At 33.4% G+C, this 19,226-nt stretch overlaps 1 protein-coding gene across 6 annotated transcripts in view; it reads left to right on the top strand.

Annotated features, from left to right (window-relative positions):
* Positions 1–19,226, top strand: part of NBEA (neurobeachin) — a 764,716-nt gene that overhangs the window by 137,993 nt on the left and 607,497 nt on the right. For all 6 annotated transcript variants that reach the window (XM_043991721.1, XM_043991715.1, XM_043991718.1 and 3 more), the window contains exons 11-12: positions 10,628–10,736; positions 17,809–17,961. In XM_043991721.1, coding sequence (XP_043847656.1) covers positions 10,628–10,736; positions 17,809–17,961 — 262 coding nt within the window. The remainder of the gene's footprint in view (positions 1–10,627; positions 10,737–17,808; positions 17,962–19,226) is intronic.

Below are 19,226 nucleotides of genomic sequence, written 5' to 3'. Positions count from 1 at the left end.
GTGGTATGGAATGGAATTGGGAGAGACTTGTGGCAGGAAGATGAACCAATAAGCTATTTATATAGGTGTGAGTGTTAAAGGAGCAAAAGGGATTTTTTTGGAAGTAGAACTGACAGCTCTTACCATTGATTGCATATGGAATGGAGGCGAAAGAGATTGAAGAGTTAAGGATGACACCAAGGTTGTGAGCGTGGGTGACTTGGATGATGATCGTATCATTTGCTATAATAGGGAAGTATGGAAGAGGGGCGGCTTTTCAGGGAAAGATAGTTTAATTTTGGACATGTTGAGTTAAAGACTTACATGTTTACAATGCCTAGTAAGCAGTTAGTATATGGGACTAGAGGTCAGGAGAAGTTAGGGCTGGACAAATAGATCTGAGAGTCATCTGCATGGAGATGATGTTTGAAAGTTGGCTTGTTTAGCCATCTGAACAAGCATCTGTTAATTGCAGTGTGGGGCCTCCAGTCAGAAAGACCTGAGTTTAAGTTCAGTCTCAGATACTTAGTAGCTGTGTGGCGTCTTCACTTGTTTCTTCTTCTATAAAATGGAGATAATTGTTGTACCTACCTCTCAGGGTTGTTGTGAGGATGAAAGGAGATAATAATTGTAAAGTGCTTTGTGCTGGTACTAATTAAGAGCCTGGCACATAACAAGAGCTCTGTAAATGCTAGCTGTTATTATTATTATTGTAGCATAAAGGGAGAAGAGCTAAAGACTTAAGAGAGAGCCTTGGGGACACTCTTGGTTAACAGGCATGACCTGGCTGAAGATCCAGAAAAGGACAGTAAGAAGCTGTCTTCTTACAAGAGGAGACCAGGAGAAAACAATGTTACAAAAACCTAAAGTGGGGAGAGTATCAAGGAGAAGATAGTGATCAACAGTAGCAGAGGTTGTGGAGAGGTCAGGAAGGATAAGGACTTAGCAGAGGCATTATATTTGAGTCAAGGAAATCAACTAGAAGGCTTGCAATAGCCCAGGCATGAGCGGATGAGGGAGTCTTATACCAGTTTTGTGCCAATGTCAGAAGAGAGAATGAAACATATATAAGAAATATTAAGAATTTTGAAACAATAGGACTTTGCAGCTGAATGGATATGAAGGAATGAGAGAGATTGAGATATTTGAGGATTATACCTCTCAGAGCCTGAGTGACTGGGAGCATGGTAGTACCCCTGATTTGTCAAATTTTGGAACGTCCTTATTATTAGGAATTATAGTATATGAATAGATTAATTTCCTAGGTTCCAAATGATATTCCATTTGAATAAAATATTAAGAATTAACCATGTTTAGCCACAAACAAGTGTAGATTCCAACACACAAAGCAGTAATTGGGACCACAGCCTTCAAAACTGAGTCTGGGCCAATTAGCCAAAACCAGGCCTTATACTACAATTTAAGCATAAATACATGTATAAATTTCCCCGTGTTTCCTTCTTTCTGTATTTGTTTTCTTATTAACAGTAATTTGGGGGAAAAAGGGAAAATACTGCCCAAAGTGTGTATGTGTGTATGTGTATTAGTTTATTGATTGTCCAAACCAGAATTTTATATGTACATAGCATAATACATGCAAGTGAAAATGAATATATTTTAAAATACTTTAAAAGGTTCTAAGTTTTACAAGGATAAGAAGAATTTAGGACTACAAGAAAGAAGAAAGTAAGAAGCCCTAAAGTATTGAATATAAGTGAGAGGAAGAAACAAACTACTCTTTATCCTGTATGCTATCCTGCCTGTTTGGGAGGTTGGCATAACTGCTTGTGATTCTTGTTCAATGGCTTTATAATAGTCTGTTATTAATTAGAATTAAGCAAATTTTTAAAAACTATCATATTGTATATTTCAGAGATAAAGCATAATTTCTGTTGAGGATGAAAAAATGAGCAAAAATAGAAACATTACAATATAATATTTTCACTAGCCGTTTTTGCCTGGTGGGCCTGTTATATTATTTTATTATTTGAGCCAGACTCATTTTTGCTGCTTTTTTTTTTTTGGGCTGATTGTGCAGAAAAGTCTTGAGAAATATTTTGAGTCAAATACTCTATATTATTACCTCTGTGTGTGTATTTGTGTGGATGTATGATGATTATAAAATGCTTACCATAGGCAGACAACACCTTAGCCACCTTTTATTAAAGCAGCTTATTTCTTTACTTTTCATTAGGTCCTTTAATGTCTCAATCTTTATATTTTCATTGAATTATCTTCTTTAGTAGTAGTTCTGTTGTATTAATTAGTTATATATAGCCTTTTATTTGGCCCTTAAAGGCATTAATTGGAGGTTAGCTTTGTTCTTAATTGTTAGCATTTTCCCTATTCTTTAAATTATTATAGAATTGTCATATTGCACAGAAATCCAATTAGAAACCATGTAACCTATTTTTAATATCCTGAAATCTAAATTTACAGAACAGATGAAATTAAAGTATGATTTCTCACTTTAAAGAAATGTAAATGCTAAAGTTTGTTTTAAAGAGCTAGCTCTCCTTGTGAATTTAAAATGAGGCAACTAGGTGGCACAGTGGATAGAGCCTCAGGCTTGGAGTCAGGAAAACCTAAGTTCAGATTTGATCTTGGATGTTTACTAACTCTGAGATCCTGGGTAAGTAAATCATTTAACCTTTCTCAGCCTCAGTTTCCTTATCTATAAAATAGGATAATAATAAGACTTATTTCCCAGGGTTATTGTGAAGGTCAAAGAGATGATAATTATAAAGTACTTAGCATAGTAAATATGTAAATGTTAACTGTTATTGTTATTATTAAAAGCACTAAATTTGCAAAAATTCACTGAGATACAAACTTTGAGCAATACATACTTTGAGTAAAAGAAGGAACTTCTCTACATATACTTCTCTACATACAGTGAGCCAGTCAATAAGAATTTATTAAGTGCTTATTACTTGCCTATTCAGACTTAATTGCTTGGCATATGAAGAAAAGCAGAAACATTTGCCCTATAGACACTTACATGCTGATGAGGATGCAGCATGTATATATAACTAGGTGCACTGTCTTTTAAGTCAATTCATTATTATTTTCTATTTGTTTACTCTTATTTAGGAAGTTTTAAATGTCATAGTACTCATATAAAATCACTTTAAAATTCAGATATTGAGCCAATATTTAAGTTAATATTAAATAATAAATTTAATTAACTAATATAAAATTGGTATTAATTTTAACATACTTAAAATGATTCTCTAAAATTAAGTATTCTATTCACTATACTTAGCAATTCTTTCAAAAAGTAATCATTTTGGGGGGCATGATTTATTTTCAGATGTATATAGCATATTATTATCCAGGGACCCATGCTCCTCGTGATGTTTATTGTTCATTTTTAATGATCTTTTTTTTGGGGGGGGCAATGGGGATTAAATGACTTGCCCAGGGTCACACAGCTAGTAAGTATCAAGTGTCTGAGGCCAGATTTGAACTCAGGTACTCCTGAATCCAGGGCCGGTGCTTTATCCACTGCGCCACCTAGCCTCCCCATGTTTATTGTTCATTTTTAATGGGGTTTTGTTTGGTTTGGGGGGGGGGGTTGGGTTGGTTTAATTTACTGAGGTTGGAGGTGTAATAGTTTCCTATTTTAATTTTTTATTTTTTAAAATGCTACCTTTCTTTTGCATCTAGTTTTATTATGATATATCATCCTCAGTTCTGAATGATTTTCCTAAAAATTATTTTCATTTTAAATCACCTCCAACTTGTTTTATTTGCCTTTTTGGAGCCAATACTTGTATTTTTTTCTATTTTGCTATTTTCCCACAAGCATTTATTATAGTTGGTTAAATCAGATCTTTTTTTTTTTTACTTTTCCTCTTAAATTGTAATGAAATGGGTTTTTTTGTTTTCTTTTTTGGTCCTGAAAGTTCATTACAATACCATCTTGGATTATTCATTGTATATGTATTTTCTTTGCTATTAAGAGCACTGTTCCTTCTCTTATTGAAATTTTTTTTTAATCAAATAGCTATTTCATGAGGCAAAAATTATGAAGATTAGACATATTGAATGGAATTTCTTATTTTATCTCATTTTCGTATTTAGGATGCCAACATTATTGGGTTTTTACAGTGGAATAATCAAATTGTTTTTTACTTTATTATAGTATGAGTGATCTATTTTATATATATATATATATATATATACACACACACACACACACACACACACACATATTATAATACACTGTATCATTATTATTATTCATAGGCATTCCAGACAGATGAAGGTCCCAAATATGTAGCTAAGATATTTTTATTCCATTCCCTGCAATCTGGGGAACCCACCCTGGGCTTTTGCTTGGAGATGACTTTAATAAGTGTCGGTTCTTTAGTGACTTAGGGAAATAAACATGTTGTCAAAGTCATTCAATGAACTACAGTTTAATTGCCAGGAAGACAAAGGAACAGATTGGGTACTAGTCCTGGGGATAAACTATGGATTGCCTGAGAAATGAGGATCTAGAGAGCATATCCACTGTGGTACCTTTATAGAGCAGCATACCTTCTTGAGGTTCCCATGAAAAGCCCTGGTTTCACAGTATAGAAGAAACCAATTATTGGTGGCCAGGTTCAATTTCCTTCCCCTCCTTTCTAGGAAGTAATAACTATAGCCTGGACATTTTGAAATGTACAAGATGAGAAGTACAGCTGCTTTAGATGTTAGACACCAAAATAGATCAGTCACTAAAGTTCTGGGGCACACTCAACTTAAGTCAAAACGATACCCTTTTCTCTGCTGTGGAAGCCCCCCATGTCCTCATGTTTCACCACTGCTTGCTAAAAATATTTAGGCAGCTTAGATTCTAGGCAACAATTGGTGAGAAAATAGAAAAAAAAATCACTGACTCTTTCTTCCTGAAAAACACTTGCAAAGACGGAAAGGCAAAGTAGTAGTTGTGGTCTTTATATGACATTCATACTCCTCCTCCTTTCATATTGGAGTCTTTTCTGGAACTTGAGGCGGCTGGGCTACCTGTTAGAGGGAAGGTGCTAAGGCCTAAATATTTTTCCCTTTTTAGGGTAGAAGTGGAGTAAAGCAGATGTTTGAGCTTTGTTAGTAATGTATCCTTACCACAATAGCTCTACAAATTTTACTAATTAGCAAATTGGATTAATAAGGAAATATTGATGACAGGATTAAAAGAGTATGAGATATGAGTCATTTATCATTAGTGTGGATTAATTTAGTCAGATTTTTTCCCCTAATACCTAATTGATATGTGTTGAGGGAAGCATTTAGGTTTGGGTAAAGGGAAACAAAGGAATAAGAAGAAATTGTTGTAGATGAGATTCTTTGGAGCAAGATATCTCCAACTGGGAGCTCCTGTGCATTCCATATACTTTAGTGATCTATGATTCATTATTGTGAATATTATTACACTGATACAGATGGCAAATTCTTCCACACCTTAGTATATGGGCTTTATGAGTTGTCTATACTACGTCATTCTGTGAGTTGAGGTTTCCTAACATATTGTGACCAAAGAAGTTCTCCCAAACACCAAACTATGACTTTTTGCCTACCTATGGTCAGTCATTTAGTGTTGAGTTCTAAATCTACCTAGGCTTGCCTTTGAATATAGTATGTTATAGAGTTTATAGTTAAAACTTTTCCAGTAATTGGACCTGCCAGAATTGTGAGTCCTGAAATGAATGGCAGATTTAAATCATAGAACCTGGGTTTCCATCCCAGCTTTCCCTTTTACTAATGGTATGACTGAGTAAATCACTTTCCTCTGGACTTTAATTACTTAGCTTTCCTTTTCTTTTTTTCTTTTTCTTTTCTTTTCTTTTTTTTGGGGGCAGGGCAATGAGGGTTAAGTGACTTGCCCAGGGTCACACAGCTAGAAAGTGTCAAGTGTCTGAGGCTGGATTTGAACTCAGGTCCTCCTGAATCCAGGGTCAGTGCTTTATCCACTGCGCCACCTACCTGCCCAGTTACTTAGCTTTTCAAATGAAAGTGTTGGATAAAAGCTATCTAACATCCCTTCCAGCACTAATCTATTTATGATCCTGTAATCCTTTGATCCACTGGAATAACTTTCAAAAATCCAAAATTTTGCCATGTTAAAGGTCAGTGTAGCAGTCATATGTACCATTAATAAATGTTTTTGTCAAATGCAAAAAACTACATTATCTATAACATCAAGAGTGTATAAATTTTTATTTTATCAGTTTTGGTAGTGGCAAAAGTATTGCAATATCCCTTTATAGATTGTTATCATTCTGATTGACTATATACTGAAACTAAATTCTAGTTGGTATCTGGTTGGACTCAAAAGAGAGAGCCACCATGGAATCCTTGACAGTGAGTCCCCTTTAAATTTCTAAAGTGCCTGAAGAGAGGGCTGATAATAAATGAAATGCCAAGAGTTGAGGTGTCAAACTTAGTGCCTGAAAATCTCCTGAGTGAGCCTGAACTACATTAAAATCCAATTAGAAAATAAATAAAAACACAATACAACACTATGTTAATTTGTGATTTTCTAAGTCATTATAGGCGTCAGTAGGGATCTCTTTCTATCTGAGTTTGACCTCACTGACTTAGAATTTCTAAGCATCTGTGCCAGGCTTTGTGCTTGGTGCTGAGGAATCAAAGAAAAAAACAGGAATAAGAAAAAAAAGGAAATAATCCCTGCTTTTAAGGAGCATTAATATATCTAAAGAAAGGACAGCAAAAGCAAATGCATTAAGTATTTCCTTTGGTAGTGAATTGCTTTAAGATAATTGTCTTCAATATGTTCCCCTGTGATGTATTTATCTAAAATTGAGGACCACATATAGCTAGGATTATCTATCTATACTTCTTTTAAATCATTCTTTTATTTATTGAACTGCCAAAGAAAAAAATTTGCAAACTTTCAAAAGGATTTTTGAGTAATTAGGGAAGAATTATCTTTGATGTGACCTAAAATGGTTTTCTTCATGCTGACTTCTTGTTGCTGGTTTCATCTTTATTTAGGAAGAGTTTTGCTTTTAGTTAGGGGTAGAAAATATGGTGTCATTTCATTCTAGAGAAGTGGAATATGTTCTCAATACCAAATGATTTTTGTAAAGTATTTATTAGTGCTAAAGTTAATTGGATCTTCTGTACAGGGCAAAGTAAAGTGTTTTGTGTTTCTCCTCTTCCTGTAGTTTATAGTGTTTAAATTTCATTTGAAACTTTTTATTCTGACCTTAAAGAATTTACTGATCAATTATCTATTGCGAGTAGGTTTTACCAGCCTTAAAAACTGCTTTAAGCTTTTAAATATCTTTAAAAAGGAGATATTATAAATATCAGAATCCATCTTACTGAATTTCTCTCGATTTTAAAATAAATTAGCATTTATTGAAGTGCTCTCTTTATAGTTCTTGCCAGTTCCAACACAAAAAGCAAGTTAAACAGAGATGTTCTGCTCTTTAGGAACTTTCTTCATATTACTACTGACTTTATTTATTCTTATTTAAGTCAAAATGTTTTCCAAATGTACTGTTTTTCATGGTATTTTGCTTCATGTAATGAATAAAAAGTCAATATTTCCTAAAGCTCTTGAGATTATGGCTACCATGTGATAATTTATCAATCATTTTTCATTGGTAATTATATTAAACAGTAAAATAATTTTAATAAGTAATTTCTAAATAACTATTAAAGAATCCATATTTGTTAGGTTTTTAGTAGCATCAAAATATAGCTCAAAGATTAATTAGAAAAATTTGTGTTTATACATAGTTTCTAAATGTTTCCTGAGTATTTTGCATGTATGCTAGGAATATGATAGTGTCTATGAATAATAGGGTAGAGAGCTATAGACAGAGGAAATAAACAAGAAACTTGGGGGGAGGGTTGTCATTATCTTCTTGATTATTCCCAAGAAATCTTCCTTTTAAAAGTGTGAAATTGCAGAGAAACATTACTTCCTAACTTAACTGTAACTTGTTAAGGATTTTAGGATTAAAAAATTTTAAGGAAAATTTTAGTATTAGATTATCAATGCCATCCATATTCCTTAAGAGGTAGGTGAGAAGAAAAGGCACTCTTAAAGCAGATTTTATTCTTTCCATTTCAAGAATATACTATAGCATAGTGTTATCTGTTGAAAAGTTTAGCAATTTTATAATATAAGAATTAATATATTTCTTGCTTGTTAGATAAATATCTCTAAAAATTACTTCCTAATATTGTTATACTTTTCAACAGAATCCTTTATTTTGCCTATATTAGTTCTGGTTGACATGGATACTTGTTATTTGGTATATATATTTAGTTGCTCAGTAGATGACCTGATGTGTTCTTGACAGGAAGTGGTTTGTAGGAGTATAGGAATGGGCTGAAGTATCCTTTATATTTGCCTTTGTATCTAGGGGAGTTGGAAATAGGCAAGAATGGAGAGAAATTTTGTATGGCAGTACACAGAATTTTGCAAGTTTAATGTGAGCCCTGCAGCAAACCGATGCATTTTAGTTACTGGTAAGTTTGTTAAATTCTGTTTGAAAATGTTCCTCTTGGAAGATGGCCATCTAATTACTTTTACTTCCACCATGTCAACTCTAACCTATTTTGAAGGTTCTTTAAAATGATATGGTATTGCTAATATGTCCATTGGTTGCATCTATAAGTTCTGAAAGATTTTACTTAGTAAATGCATTTGTCTTTTCAGTTGCTGACTTAATTGATGTTGAAGTCTTTTAAAATTCCAGCTAGCTAAGTTTTATGATTTGGGGATAATAGATAATGAAATTAATGGCTTCTTTTCTTTGTGATTAAAGTCCATTGTGTTTGGAGGTCAGATTTAATTTATTGGATGCTTGAAGAGACAGTTAGTCATGAAACAAAATGAGGAAACCCATGACATCCTTGTAATTTATAGTGATTCTTCATAGGAGAGGTATCTCTAGTATCCAATATAGTTTTTTGAATTATTTGATGGACCATTGTGAGGCTTTTCTTGTCTTTCTATTTGGAAATATTAATATTTAGGAACTTTATTCACCTCCTCCCCCCTCCTGCCCCTAAAATCCCTTTCATATTTCTCTGAGTTCCATGCATAGTATAGGAAATCATGCAATATACATGTTACAGGTGTTATTGATCTTTACAGTCAATCAGACAAAAGTGTTAGGTGCAACAGCATTTAAGAAGCTAACACTCATAAAGTGCCCTTGCCTTTTTTGCTTGTTTCATTTAAATAGAAAGTGATTCCTTATTAGCTTTAATTTGATTATTTAGTATTTGTGTCTTTATGGGGAAAGTTATCAATACTTTGAAGGAGGAAGTTACTAGAATATTACTGAATTGCAAAATTGTGTAGTAATTAAAATTTTGTGGTTTCATACTGTAGGGCCAGCTAATATTTTTGCTATCTTGTATATAAAACTTTATTTTCTGGTAAAGGAGTCTTTGATTTTTGGATAGTATTTTTATCTTACCCATATATAATGTATCAACAGCCTTTCTGTCTTTTCTTATAATTTTTCTAATTTTGACATTAATCCTGTCCTTGATTGTAGGCCTGACTTTGAACATGATGAATATTACTAAACATAAATTTAACAGTGCATTGTATGGCAACTATAAAGAAACATGAAATTTTTTGTTTAAAATGAGTTTATGGAGTAAAGTTAATAGCTTATCTTATTTCTGGGATAATTTTCAACCTTTCATCATATAATAAAATTTTATGTTGATAATAGGATATAAAAATTTTAACTGTATTAACTTAAAATTAATTTTCAAATTACTTTAATTAGCTTCTTTTACTCAAATGTGTCAATTTGTTAGTATTTGGTGGAAATTTAAAAATATAAGTAGGATATTTTTTGAATGTTAGTAAGTCTTTTCTTTTAAATCTGCTGATTATTATAATTCTGTGGTAAGAGTGTAAATGATCAAAACATTCATAATTGATCCTAATATATTTATATTTCAAGAATATTTTTAAAATGTGTTCTTTATGGTTAATTTATCAAGTTTTTTATGAAATTTAATGAATACAAGTTTTTTTCAGTATACATGTTTGTACATCTTCATTTGTTTGAAACCTAATAATTTAATTTTTAAAACTTTTCCATTTTTTCATATTCTTTGCTTAAAATGAGTGCACATGTCACGTATATGTATATGTGTGCATATAATGTGACACACAATTTTAGACAATAGAGGTTTTCCTTAAGTCATGTCTTTGTTTATATTTTAAACACATCGGTATTTTATAATTTTAAAGGAGGCCATTAGTGTTGCCTTTGGTAAAAGGGTTCAACCTCTGATGTAGTTTTACAAATTCGGAGTTTCATGTTTGGATTTGTTTAAAATAGAATAGTTGTGTATGTGTAAAAACTTTGTAAGTTTAGACCTTGTCTATGTCAAAGTCTTATGTTCTACTTGCTAAACATGGCATCATGACTATCAGGTGGTCTCTAATATAAAATAAGTTTGATAGAAACTTAAAGTATGAAAGTATAATTTTTAATATTTTGATTATGAAAGGTAATGTGAGAAAATAAACTTTGTTAGATTTGAATGTTATTTTACCATCTTTTGTCTAATAAAATGATAGTATAAATAGAAATCTACTTATAATCCAATTTTGTTCATTATGTATATAACTATACTTTGTATACAGTGCGACTCTTTTGGCATTCCTCGTTGAATTGCTGAAGAGTTCAGTGGCCATGCAAGAACAGATGCTGGGTGGAAAAGGCTTTCTAGTCATTGGTTACCTACTTGAGAAGGTAAGTAATGATTTTTACTTTACAACTTCAAAAATATAGCAGATAGAACATACTTCTAATTAATTTTTTTTCTATTCTCTCCTATCCAGACAGACTCAGTTATGATTTATTTCAAGCTATATGTTCTTAGGATTTTAAGTTATTAAACATTTTTGAGTAAAAGAATCTTAGAAATCAAATTCACAAAGGAAATTTAGTTCATTTACTTTATTTCATGTTTCATGTAGTGTAGTTTAAGCTTATTCTATTGTTTTCCTAAAATAGCTTGTCTATTGTTTAAACATGTTTTTGTTCAGAACTTATCTAAAATACCCCAATGTTTTAGTTTTGTCTAAACTTTTGGATTTTAAAATAAAATAAAAGGGTTATACATTTATGAAATTCTCGTTTTTATACTTGAGGTAAACACCACTTGGTCCTCTTTGGGAACCAAGAGTAGAGGAAAAAACCAATGTCAAACCATATGAAAATAATAGTGATATGTGGGCCTGTCACTAAAACTGAAATGTTGTTCAGTGGGAAAATTAACCATGAACACCTGAAGGATAGTAAAAGAGTAGTCCAAGAACAAAAACTAGGGGGAAGCAAATCTTTTAGGAAAGGTCTGCTGTGAAAATCGCAAGGCAATTTGGCTGTGAAAATAGGCTAACATTAGTATTTTATGCATTGTATTATGTTAAACTCCAAATGGATGAGCTGTCCAGATATAAAAGATGTATCATCATAAATACCATAGGAAAATTAGAAGGAAGCATCATTCAAGAATCATAGCCAAAGATAAAACAGAAGAAATCACAGAAAACAAAATAGATAATTTTTATGTTACAAATTTTAAAAGCTTTTGTAGTAACATAATCGATGCAGCTAGCATTGAGGATACATTTTAAAGTGTGGAAAAATCATTGCATTAAATATTTTTGCCATCCAAAATATATAAGAAATTGACAGATATAGAAGACAAAAAGACATTCCCAAATAGAAAAGTGCTCAAAGCATACAAATTGTTTTTAAAAGAAGAATTGTAGGCTATCACAGCCAAAATCATTAATCAGCAGCTCCAAATCACTAACAAATAGAAAATTGCATATTCAAACAATTTTGATGTTTATACTCATCAAATTGATAATGTGGGGTAAAATGGAAATAGTCAATGGGAATAGAGGCCCAGGGAAGACAAGTGCACTAATGTACTGGGAGTGGAAATGTGAATTGTTTCAAGTGTTCTGGAAAGCAATTTGTCTTTATGTGAGAACTGTCATAAAACTTGTTTATACCTTTTATACCATCAGTTCCACCATTGGTGACGTACCTTAAGGAGGGCAAATGCCAGAGGAAAGGTCTAATATATAAGAAAAATGTTTATAGTCCAACTCTGTATGATAATTCTGGAAACAAATGGGCATCCCATGATTGGGGAGTGAACAAACAACGTAATTGATTAGTTGTGCATGATTTTTTTGTTTTTTAATCTTTAAATTCTTTTAATGAGATGGGGAGTGACCATGAAAACCTTATTCCACAAAGATTGTTTTACATATTTAAAAAACATAAACATTACTGAAAAATTCAGAGAAACATGGCAAATTTTCACGAGGCAGTGTAAAATAGAAAATAAATTGCTGTCAAGACATTTCTCTTCAGCTCATACTAGTGTACTTAATTTATAAAGAAATGTAAGATTTAAATTTTTCCTTCTTAAATTTCATCTAATTCCAACTATTCAAGACATTTGTGAATCATAATTGTCATGTTATCTTTCTGACTGACTTTATTTCTCCTCTTCTTCCTTGATTATTTATCAAAAAATAATCTCTTTGTAGAAAATTAAACAACTAAACAGACATCAAAACAGATGTCTTGAGTAAACTTTAAAAACTAAAAACAAAAAAAGCACAAATAAAATCATAAGTTCTACATAATCTTTGTTCTTTGTTTCTAAATTATGACCATTTTAGGCTTTTCTCTTTTTCCTTGACTTTAGAAGTAGCATTGGCTTATACATCTGTTTAACTTTGTATTAAAAACTTTTCCTATTAATTTATTTTTACCATAGAAATCCTTCTATCTTTTCTTCTATAGCCAAAAGATTTATCTTTCCCAGTCTAGAGGAAGAAACTGCTAGATGAGATTAAAATGTTACATTATGCTAATATTTTACATTTTGGGGTCACTGCCCCTGCCTCCATTTTAATTTTGATTCAATTTTAATTCTTCTGAGATTGGTTTTCCTTGATTGGTCACTATACAAGAATACCAGAAGAATATTGACTTTAAAGTGATGGGCTTTTGTTTCTGGGAGAATCTTGGGTTTGTTAAATATACTGAGTATTTTCATGAAAGCAATCCAGCCCACTCTCTGTTTACTATTCTATCCTGCACCAAACTCTTCATTGTCCATGTTCACTTTCCTTTACACACACACACACACACACACACACACACACACACACACACACACAAACACACACACACACACACACACACACACACACGAATTTGGACAGTAGGCATTTTTCATCCACCTGGTTTTAACTTTGTAGGTGGATTGGCTAAATTCTGTACTCTATTGAGGGATCACAGATTTCATTAGGAAATCTGCAGTACTCTAGGACATGCTATAACCCAGCTCAGTGTCATTTGGAAAAAGGAGCATACGGGGACTTTACTTTTTAATAGCAAATCTATTTTATATTCAGATTCTGTGCTAGACAGCCTCTGTGAAAAGACCAAATGCTTTTGTGAGTATGTGTGTTTCTATTCTGTGCCTCATGTTTATTATTGACAAATGGATGAGAAACACACTTCAAATCTTAGCTAAAGTCTCAGCCTTTTTAAGAGGCCTTTCCTAGTCCTCTTTAATCTTAGTGTCTCCAGATATTATCTTCAGTTTATCCCTTTTATATCTTGTTTGTAGTTAGTTATTACAGATTGTTTTCCCCCCTTTTTCCCATTTCAGTGTGAGCTTCTTTAGAGCAGAGACTGTTTTTTGTTTTGTTTTGTTTTGATCTATCTTTGTATCTTCACTACTAAGAACTGTCTTGGCACATAGGCATTGTTTGCTTCGGTTTGCTCTTTTAGTAAATGATTCAATAAACTTTCATTAAACCCCAAATATGTGCTAAGTAAGTGCTGGGGACATAAAAAGAGGCTTGCCCTCAGGGAGCTTACAATAGAATGGGAGAGACAACATGTAAACAAATAAGTATGAAGCAAGCTATTTATAGGATAAATAGGGAATAATTAAAAGAAGGAAAGCTCTGGAATTTAGAGGGGTTAGGGAACGCTTCTATAGAAGGTAGCTTATAAGGCTTTACTTTATTTCTCTGGTCAACCAAATACAAATTTAAACATAGATCTTGTTTTGACACAGCTTTCTGTCAATTGTGTGACTAAATATGCGGTCTACTGTAAAATATCATTTGTAGAAGCCTGCCTGTTCCCTTATATTACCTTCTTCAGGCAAATTCTTGATGAATGTATAGATTATTCTTAGGAGAATTTGGTAGAGTTAAGAAACTGTGTATATATAGTTTATATTTTTATATTTAGAGTTTTATTTTCCAAATTACATGTAAAAACAAATTTTGACATCGGTTTTTTTAAAAATTTGTGTTCCAACTTTTCTTTTTCTCTCTCTTCCCACCCCCTACCCCCAAGAATTCAAGCAATTCAATATAAATTATACATGAGTACCCATGCAAAACATCTCCACATTAGCCAGGTTGTGGGGGAAAAAAAGTCAAAAACAAAACTTCAGATTAAGGAACTATGAAAAAAAATCATGCTTCAATCTGTTTTCAGATACCATCAGTTCTTTTTCTGTAGATTGATTGCAATTTTCATAAATCCTTCAGAATTATCTTGGATCATTGCATTGCTTTAAGTAACCAAGTCATTCACAGCAGATCATCTTACAATATTGCTGTTATTTTGTATACAGTACATTTCACTCTGCATCAGTTCATATAGGTCTTTCCAGGTTTTTCTAATAGCATCCTGCTCATCTTTTTTTTTCTTTTTTTTTTTTGTTTCTGATAAAGTAACTAACACAAAAAAAATTATGTTTCAATCTGTATTCAAATACCATCAGTTCTCTCTCTGTAGATGACTTGCATTTTTCATAAGACCTTCAGAGTTGTCTAGGATCATTGCGTTGCTGAAAATAACAAATCATTCACAGTAGGATCATCTCAGAATATTACTGATATTTTGTATTCATTTTGCATCAGCTAATGCAGGTCCCTCCAGGTCTTTCTGCGTATATAGTTTACAAGTTAATGTATTCCTAGTGGGGTTTTTGTTTGTTTGTTTGTTTGCTTTTTTTGTTGTTAGTTTGGTTGTTTTGGGGTTTTTTTGTAAAAGAAAAGTCCAGATTCCCCCCCCCCCCCTCCCCGCCAGGCATTTGATAACCTACTTTCTTTTAGATACTTTGCTAATCTATCCCTTCCTCACCAGCCTCAAAATGTTGTCATCTCTAGCATATGTGCCTATTGTATGTACTTGGATTTGGCCAGTTAAGTGCTATTTCTGTTTTCTCATGCTGGCAGTAAAGGTCTAAATCTGCTTTCCCCCCTCGCATTGATAGAGTAAAGTGTTTATCATAAAACATCTTTTCTGATCTCTCTCATTCTCTTTGTCTAGTCTTCCAGTTTCATCCTTTATTTCCCAGAGCTTAAATTCTAAATTTGTATTGCTTTCAGCTTTCATGTTTATGTAATCTTTAAGAAGATAAATTATTTGCTGGCTGAGATGCTTTCTGGGCTTCTTTCTTAGGTTAACTTTCTTAAGAAAAGGTGTATTTGTTGCTCTTTTACCCACTTTTCGGCATGAACATATTGTTTACATAGGTCAGGTAGGACTACCCTTAATTGACTGTTTTCTCACTTTTATTCTAGTTTGGTATTGACTTGAGCAAAGAGTTTGATACAGAAATGAATCAGATGTGGATCCAGAAATGATACATCATTAACTGTCATTTCATATCTGTTAAAAGTATAGTAAATTTCATTTTTTAAAAAAAGTCACTTAACCCCCATTGCCCTGTTCCCCCCCCCAAAAGAAAAATTATTTGATTCCTGCCGTGTTCATTGCTTACATTCTTTTTTTTTTTTTTTTTTTTTTTGGTGAGGCAGTTGGGGTTAAGTGACTTGCTACTTGCTCAGGGTCACACAGCTAGTAAGTGTCAAGTGTCTGAGGCTGGATTTGAACTTCGGTACTCCTGACTCAAGGGCTGGTGCTCTCTCCACTTCGACCCCATTGCTTACATTCTTAAAGCTTTTTTTTTTTTTTTTTGCGGGGCAATGAGGGTTAAGTGACTTGCCCAGGGTCACACAGCTAGTAAGTGTCTGAGGTCGGATTTGAACTCAGGTACTCCTGAATCCAGGGCCGGTACTTTATCCACTGCGCCACCTAGCCGCCCCCTTAAAGCATTTTTTATATAATTATTATATTATGCTGATAATTCTCAAATCTACCTTTTCTACCCCAGTGTCTCTGCTGACCTCCAATCTTGTTTCTCCAATTAATTGCCTTTTAGACATCTTGAACTGGATGTCCAGTAGACATCTTAAACTCAATATATCCAAAATTGAACTCATGATCTTTTCTCCTAAAATCTTCCCCCGCAATACCTTCCCTATTACTATAAAGGGGAACACTATCATTTCAGTCCAGCTTGCAACTTGGGAGTCTTTCTGGATTCCTCACTCTCACCCTCCATACCCAAGCTGTTGTCAATACCTCTGCAACATTCCCCCAATATGTCCCATTCTCTCTTCTGACACTGCCACCATTCTAGTGGAAGCCCTCAACACCTCAAACCTTGATTTCTGCAATAGCCTGCTGGTGGATCTGCCAGCCTCAAGTCTCTTCTCATTCTAATACATTTTCCATTCAGCCACTAAAGTAATTTTCCTAAAATGCAGGTTGGATCATTCCCAGACCTTCTCTCTTTCCTCACCGTCCCCGTCCCCCCCCAAATAAATTCCAATGACTTCCTATTGCCTCTAGGAGAAAATATAGAATGCTCTCTTTGGCATTCAAACTCTCTTATAATCTAACCCCTACCTTTCCAGTCTTCTTACACTTTACTCTCCAACATGTACTCTTCAATCCAATTATACCCGACTCCTGGCTATTTCAGGAACAAGACATTCTGTTTCTTGGCTCCTGGCATTCTCTGTGGCTGTCCTTTATATCTGGAATGCTTTTCCTTCTCCACTCTGACTACTGACCTTCTTGGCTTCCTTTAAGTCCCAGCTAAAATCCCACCTCCAACAGGAAGCCTTTCTCAACCTCTCCTATTTATCCTGTATATGTTTATTTATTATATCCTTGTAGATATTTATTTCTGAGTTGTCTCTCCCATTATACTGTAAGCTCTATGAGACTCTCTTTTGCCTCTTTTTGTATCCCCAGCCCTTAGCACAGTGCCTAGCACATAATAGGCACTTAATACATGTTTACTGAATTTAATTGATTTATTGTATAGATACAATGCTTCTGTATGGTCTATAAGCCTTTGACTTTTCTTGTTTCTTACTCAGCCATATTTTCCAGTCTTTTAAAACTATCTTTCCCTATGTCTGCCTTTTCTTTGAAGTCACAAATTATTAAAGTGTATGTTAATTTAATCATAAAAACCCAAATTTAGGGAGATCCCTTCAGTTACAAAATATTTTCCTACCATTTTGTTCTCTAGATTGAAAATGAAACTTTGTTTTTGCCTTTCTTATTTTGCTTTTTTAAATTGTACTGAGTATAGTACATTACGTATATACTGAATTTATTTAGCCAAAGTTATCCCTAGCAATAGTTGATACATACTGCCTCAAAATATAATTATCTTTAGATTCCACCATCTTCTCCAAAGATAGAATATTTTAAAAAGCAGACCAAATTAAAATAATTAAACTTCTTACTTACAGAGCCTAAAGGGATTATGAAAAAACCCTCAACTATTTAAATATGTGGCCAAAACCTTTTTCTTTTACTACGTCCAACATTTTCCAGTGTGATATTCTGGGAAGAAACTTGATTCTAACAAGAATTTTATTTTATTTTATTTTTTTAGTCATCCAGGGTTCATATAACCAGAGCAGTTCTGGAACAGTTTTTGTCCTTTGCAAAATATCTTGATGGTTTATCTCATGGAGCACCATTACTGAAGCAGCTTTGTGATCACATTCTTTTCAACCCAGCTATCTGGATACATACTCCTGCAAAGGTATTTACTTAATATTATTCATATTCCTCTTGTTCTAAGGAATGGTTTTGAATAGCTCTAATTAAAATATCCAAATGAAACCATCTAAGAGGTTATTACCTTTTAATAAATTAATTTTATCTTATGAAGTTAAATGATTTTTTTTCCAAGTCATTTTTAGCTTTTAGGATTGAAGGCTTTTGTTTTTCTCTGGGACTGATTTTTACAATATCTGGTGTGGAATCTAAGTCTCCTGATGCAGTTAGGAGACTCCTCTATAACCTTGCTTAGGAAGACTAAGGGATCAAGTGGTCTGACCCTTTGTCATATAGCCAGTATGTGTCAGTCAGGGTTGGACCCTACTCTTGCTGACAACAAGGCAAATCTTCTACTCACTGTGCCATACTGTCTGTCAAGAAGAAATGTCCTAGAAGATTTTTTTCAACCTAGTTCCTTTTCCTGAAGGAAAGGAAGGGTTTTTGTTTGTTTGTTTGTTTGTTTTTAATTTTGTACTGCTTTGGGCTGAGAAAATGTATTTAATGTGTTGGGCTTGCATGAGCTAGTGTAAAGAACATTGAACTTAAAATCAGGGGTTGTGGGTTTTAATCCCTGCTGTTACCATGGACAAATCTTTTAACCTCCCTGAACTTTAATTTCCATATTTGTAAAATAGGGGCATGTATATAGGAACTAATTCATGAAAACCAAGGGTTTTTAGTGGATACAGAACTGGCTTCAGAGTTAGGAAAATCTGAATTTAAGTACTTCTTCCAGCACATTAAAAAAAGAACAAAGCAAAAAAAAAAATCAGCCACCAAAGCATCTATAGCAGCATTGTAAGGAACTAAAATTTCAGTTCTAAAATACTGTATCAATTTGGGGAAAGAAAAAAGAGGAGGAGGTGGCAGCAGCAGTAGTAGTTGTAGTAGTAGTGCTCTTTGAAGGGGATGGAGTGGTATGGAAACCTATTTTGTGATTACAACAGGATCTTTATTTATAATATAGGGACATAGTAGGTACTTAATAAATGTATACAACTGACTGAATTAGTGATCCTAAAAAACTAAAATATACACTGATTCTTTTGGGGGGTAGCGGTGGGGGACAACAATGAGGGTTAAGTGACTTGCCCCAGGGTCACACAGCTAGTAAGTGTCAAGTGTCTGAGGTTGGATTTGAACTCAGGTCCTCCTGAATCCAGGGCCGGTGCTTTAACCACTGTGCCACATAGCTGCCCCCATTCTTTTAAACATATCACAGAGATAATAGAGAATATCCGAGAAGCA

This window comes from Dromiciops gliroides, chromosome 3 (assembly GCF_019393635.1).
Source record: "Dromiciops gliroides isolate mDroGli1 chromosome 3, mDroGli1.pri, whole genome shotgun sequence".
Lineage (NCBI taxonomy): Eukaryota > Metazoa > Chordata > Mammalia > Microbiotheria > Microbiotheriidae > Dromiciops > Dromiciops gliroides.
The sequence above is the reverse complement of the archived record's forward strand: the minus strand, read 5'-3'. Positions and strand labels throughout refer to the sequence as shown.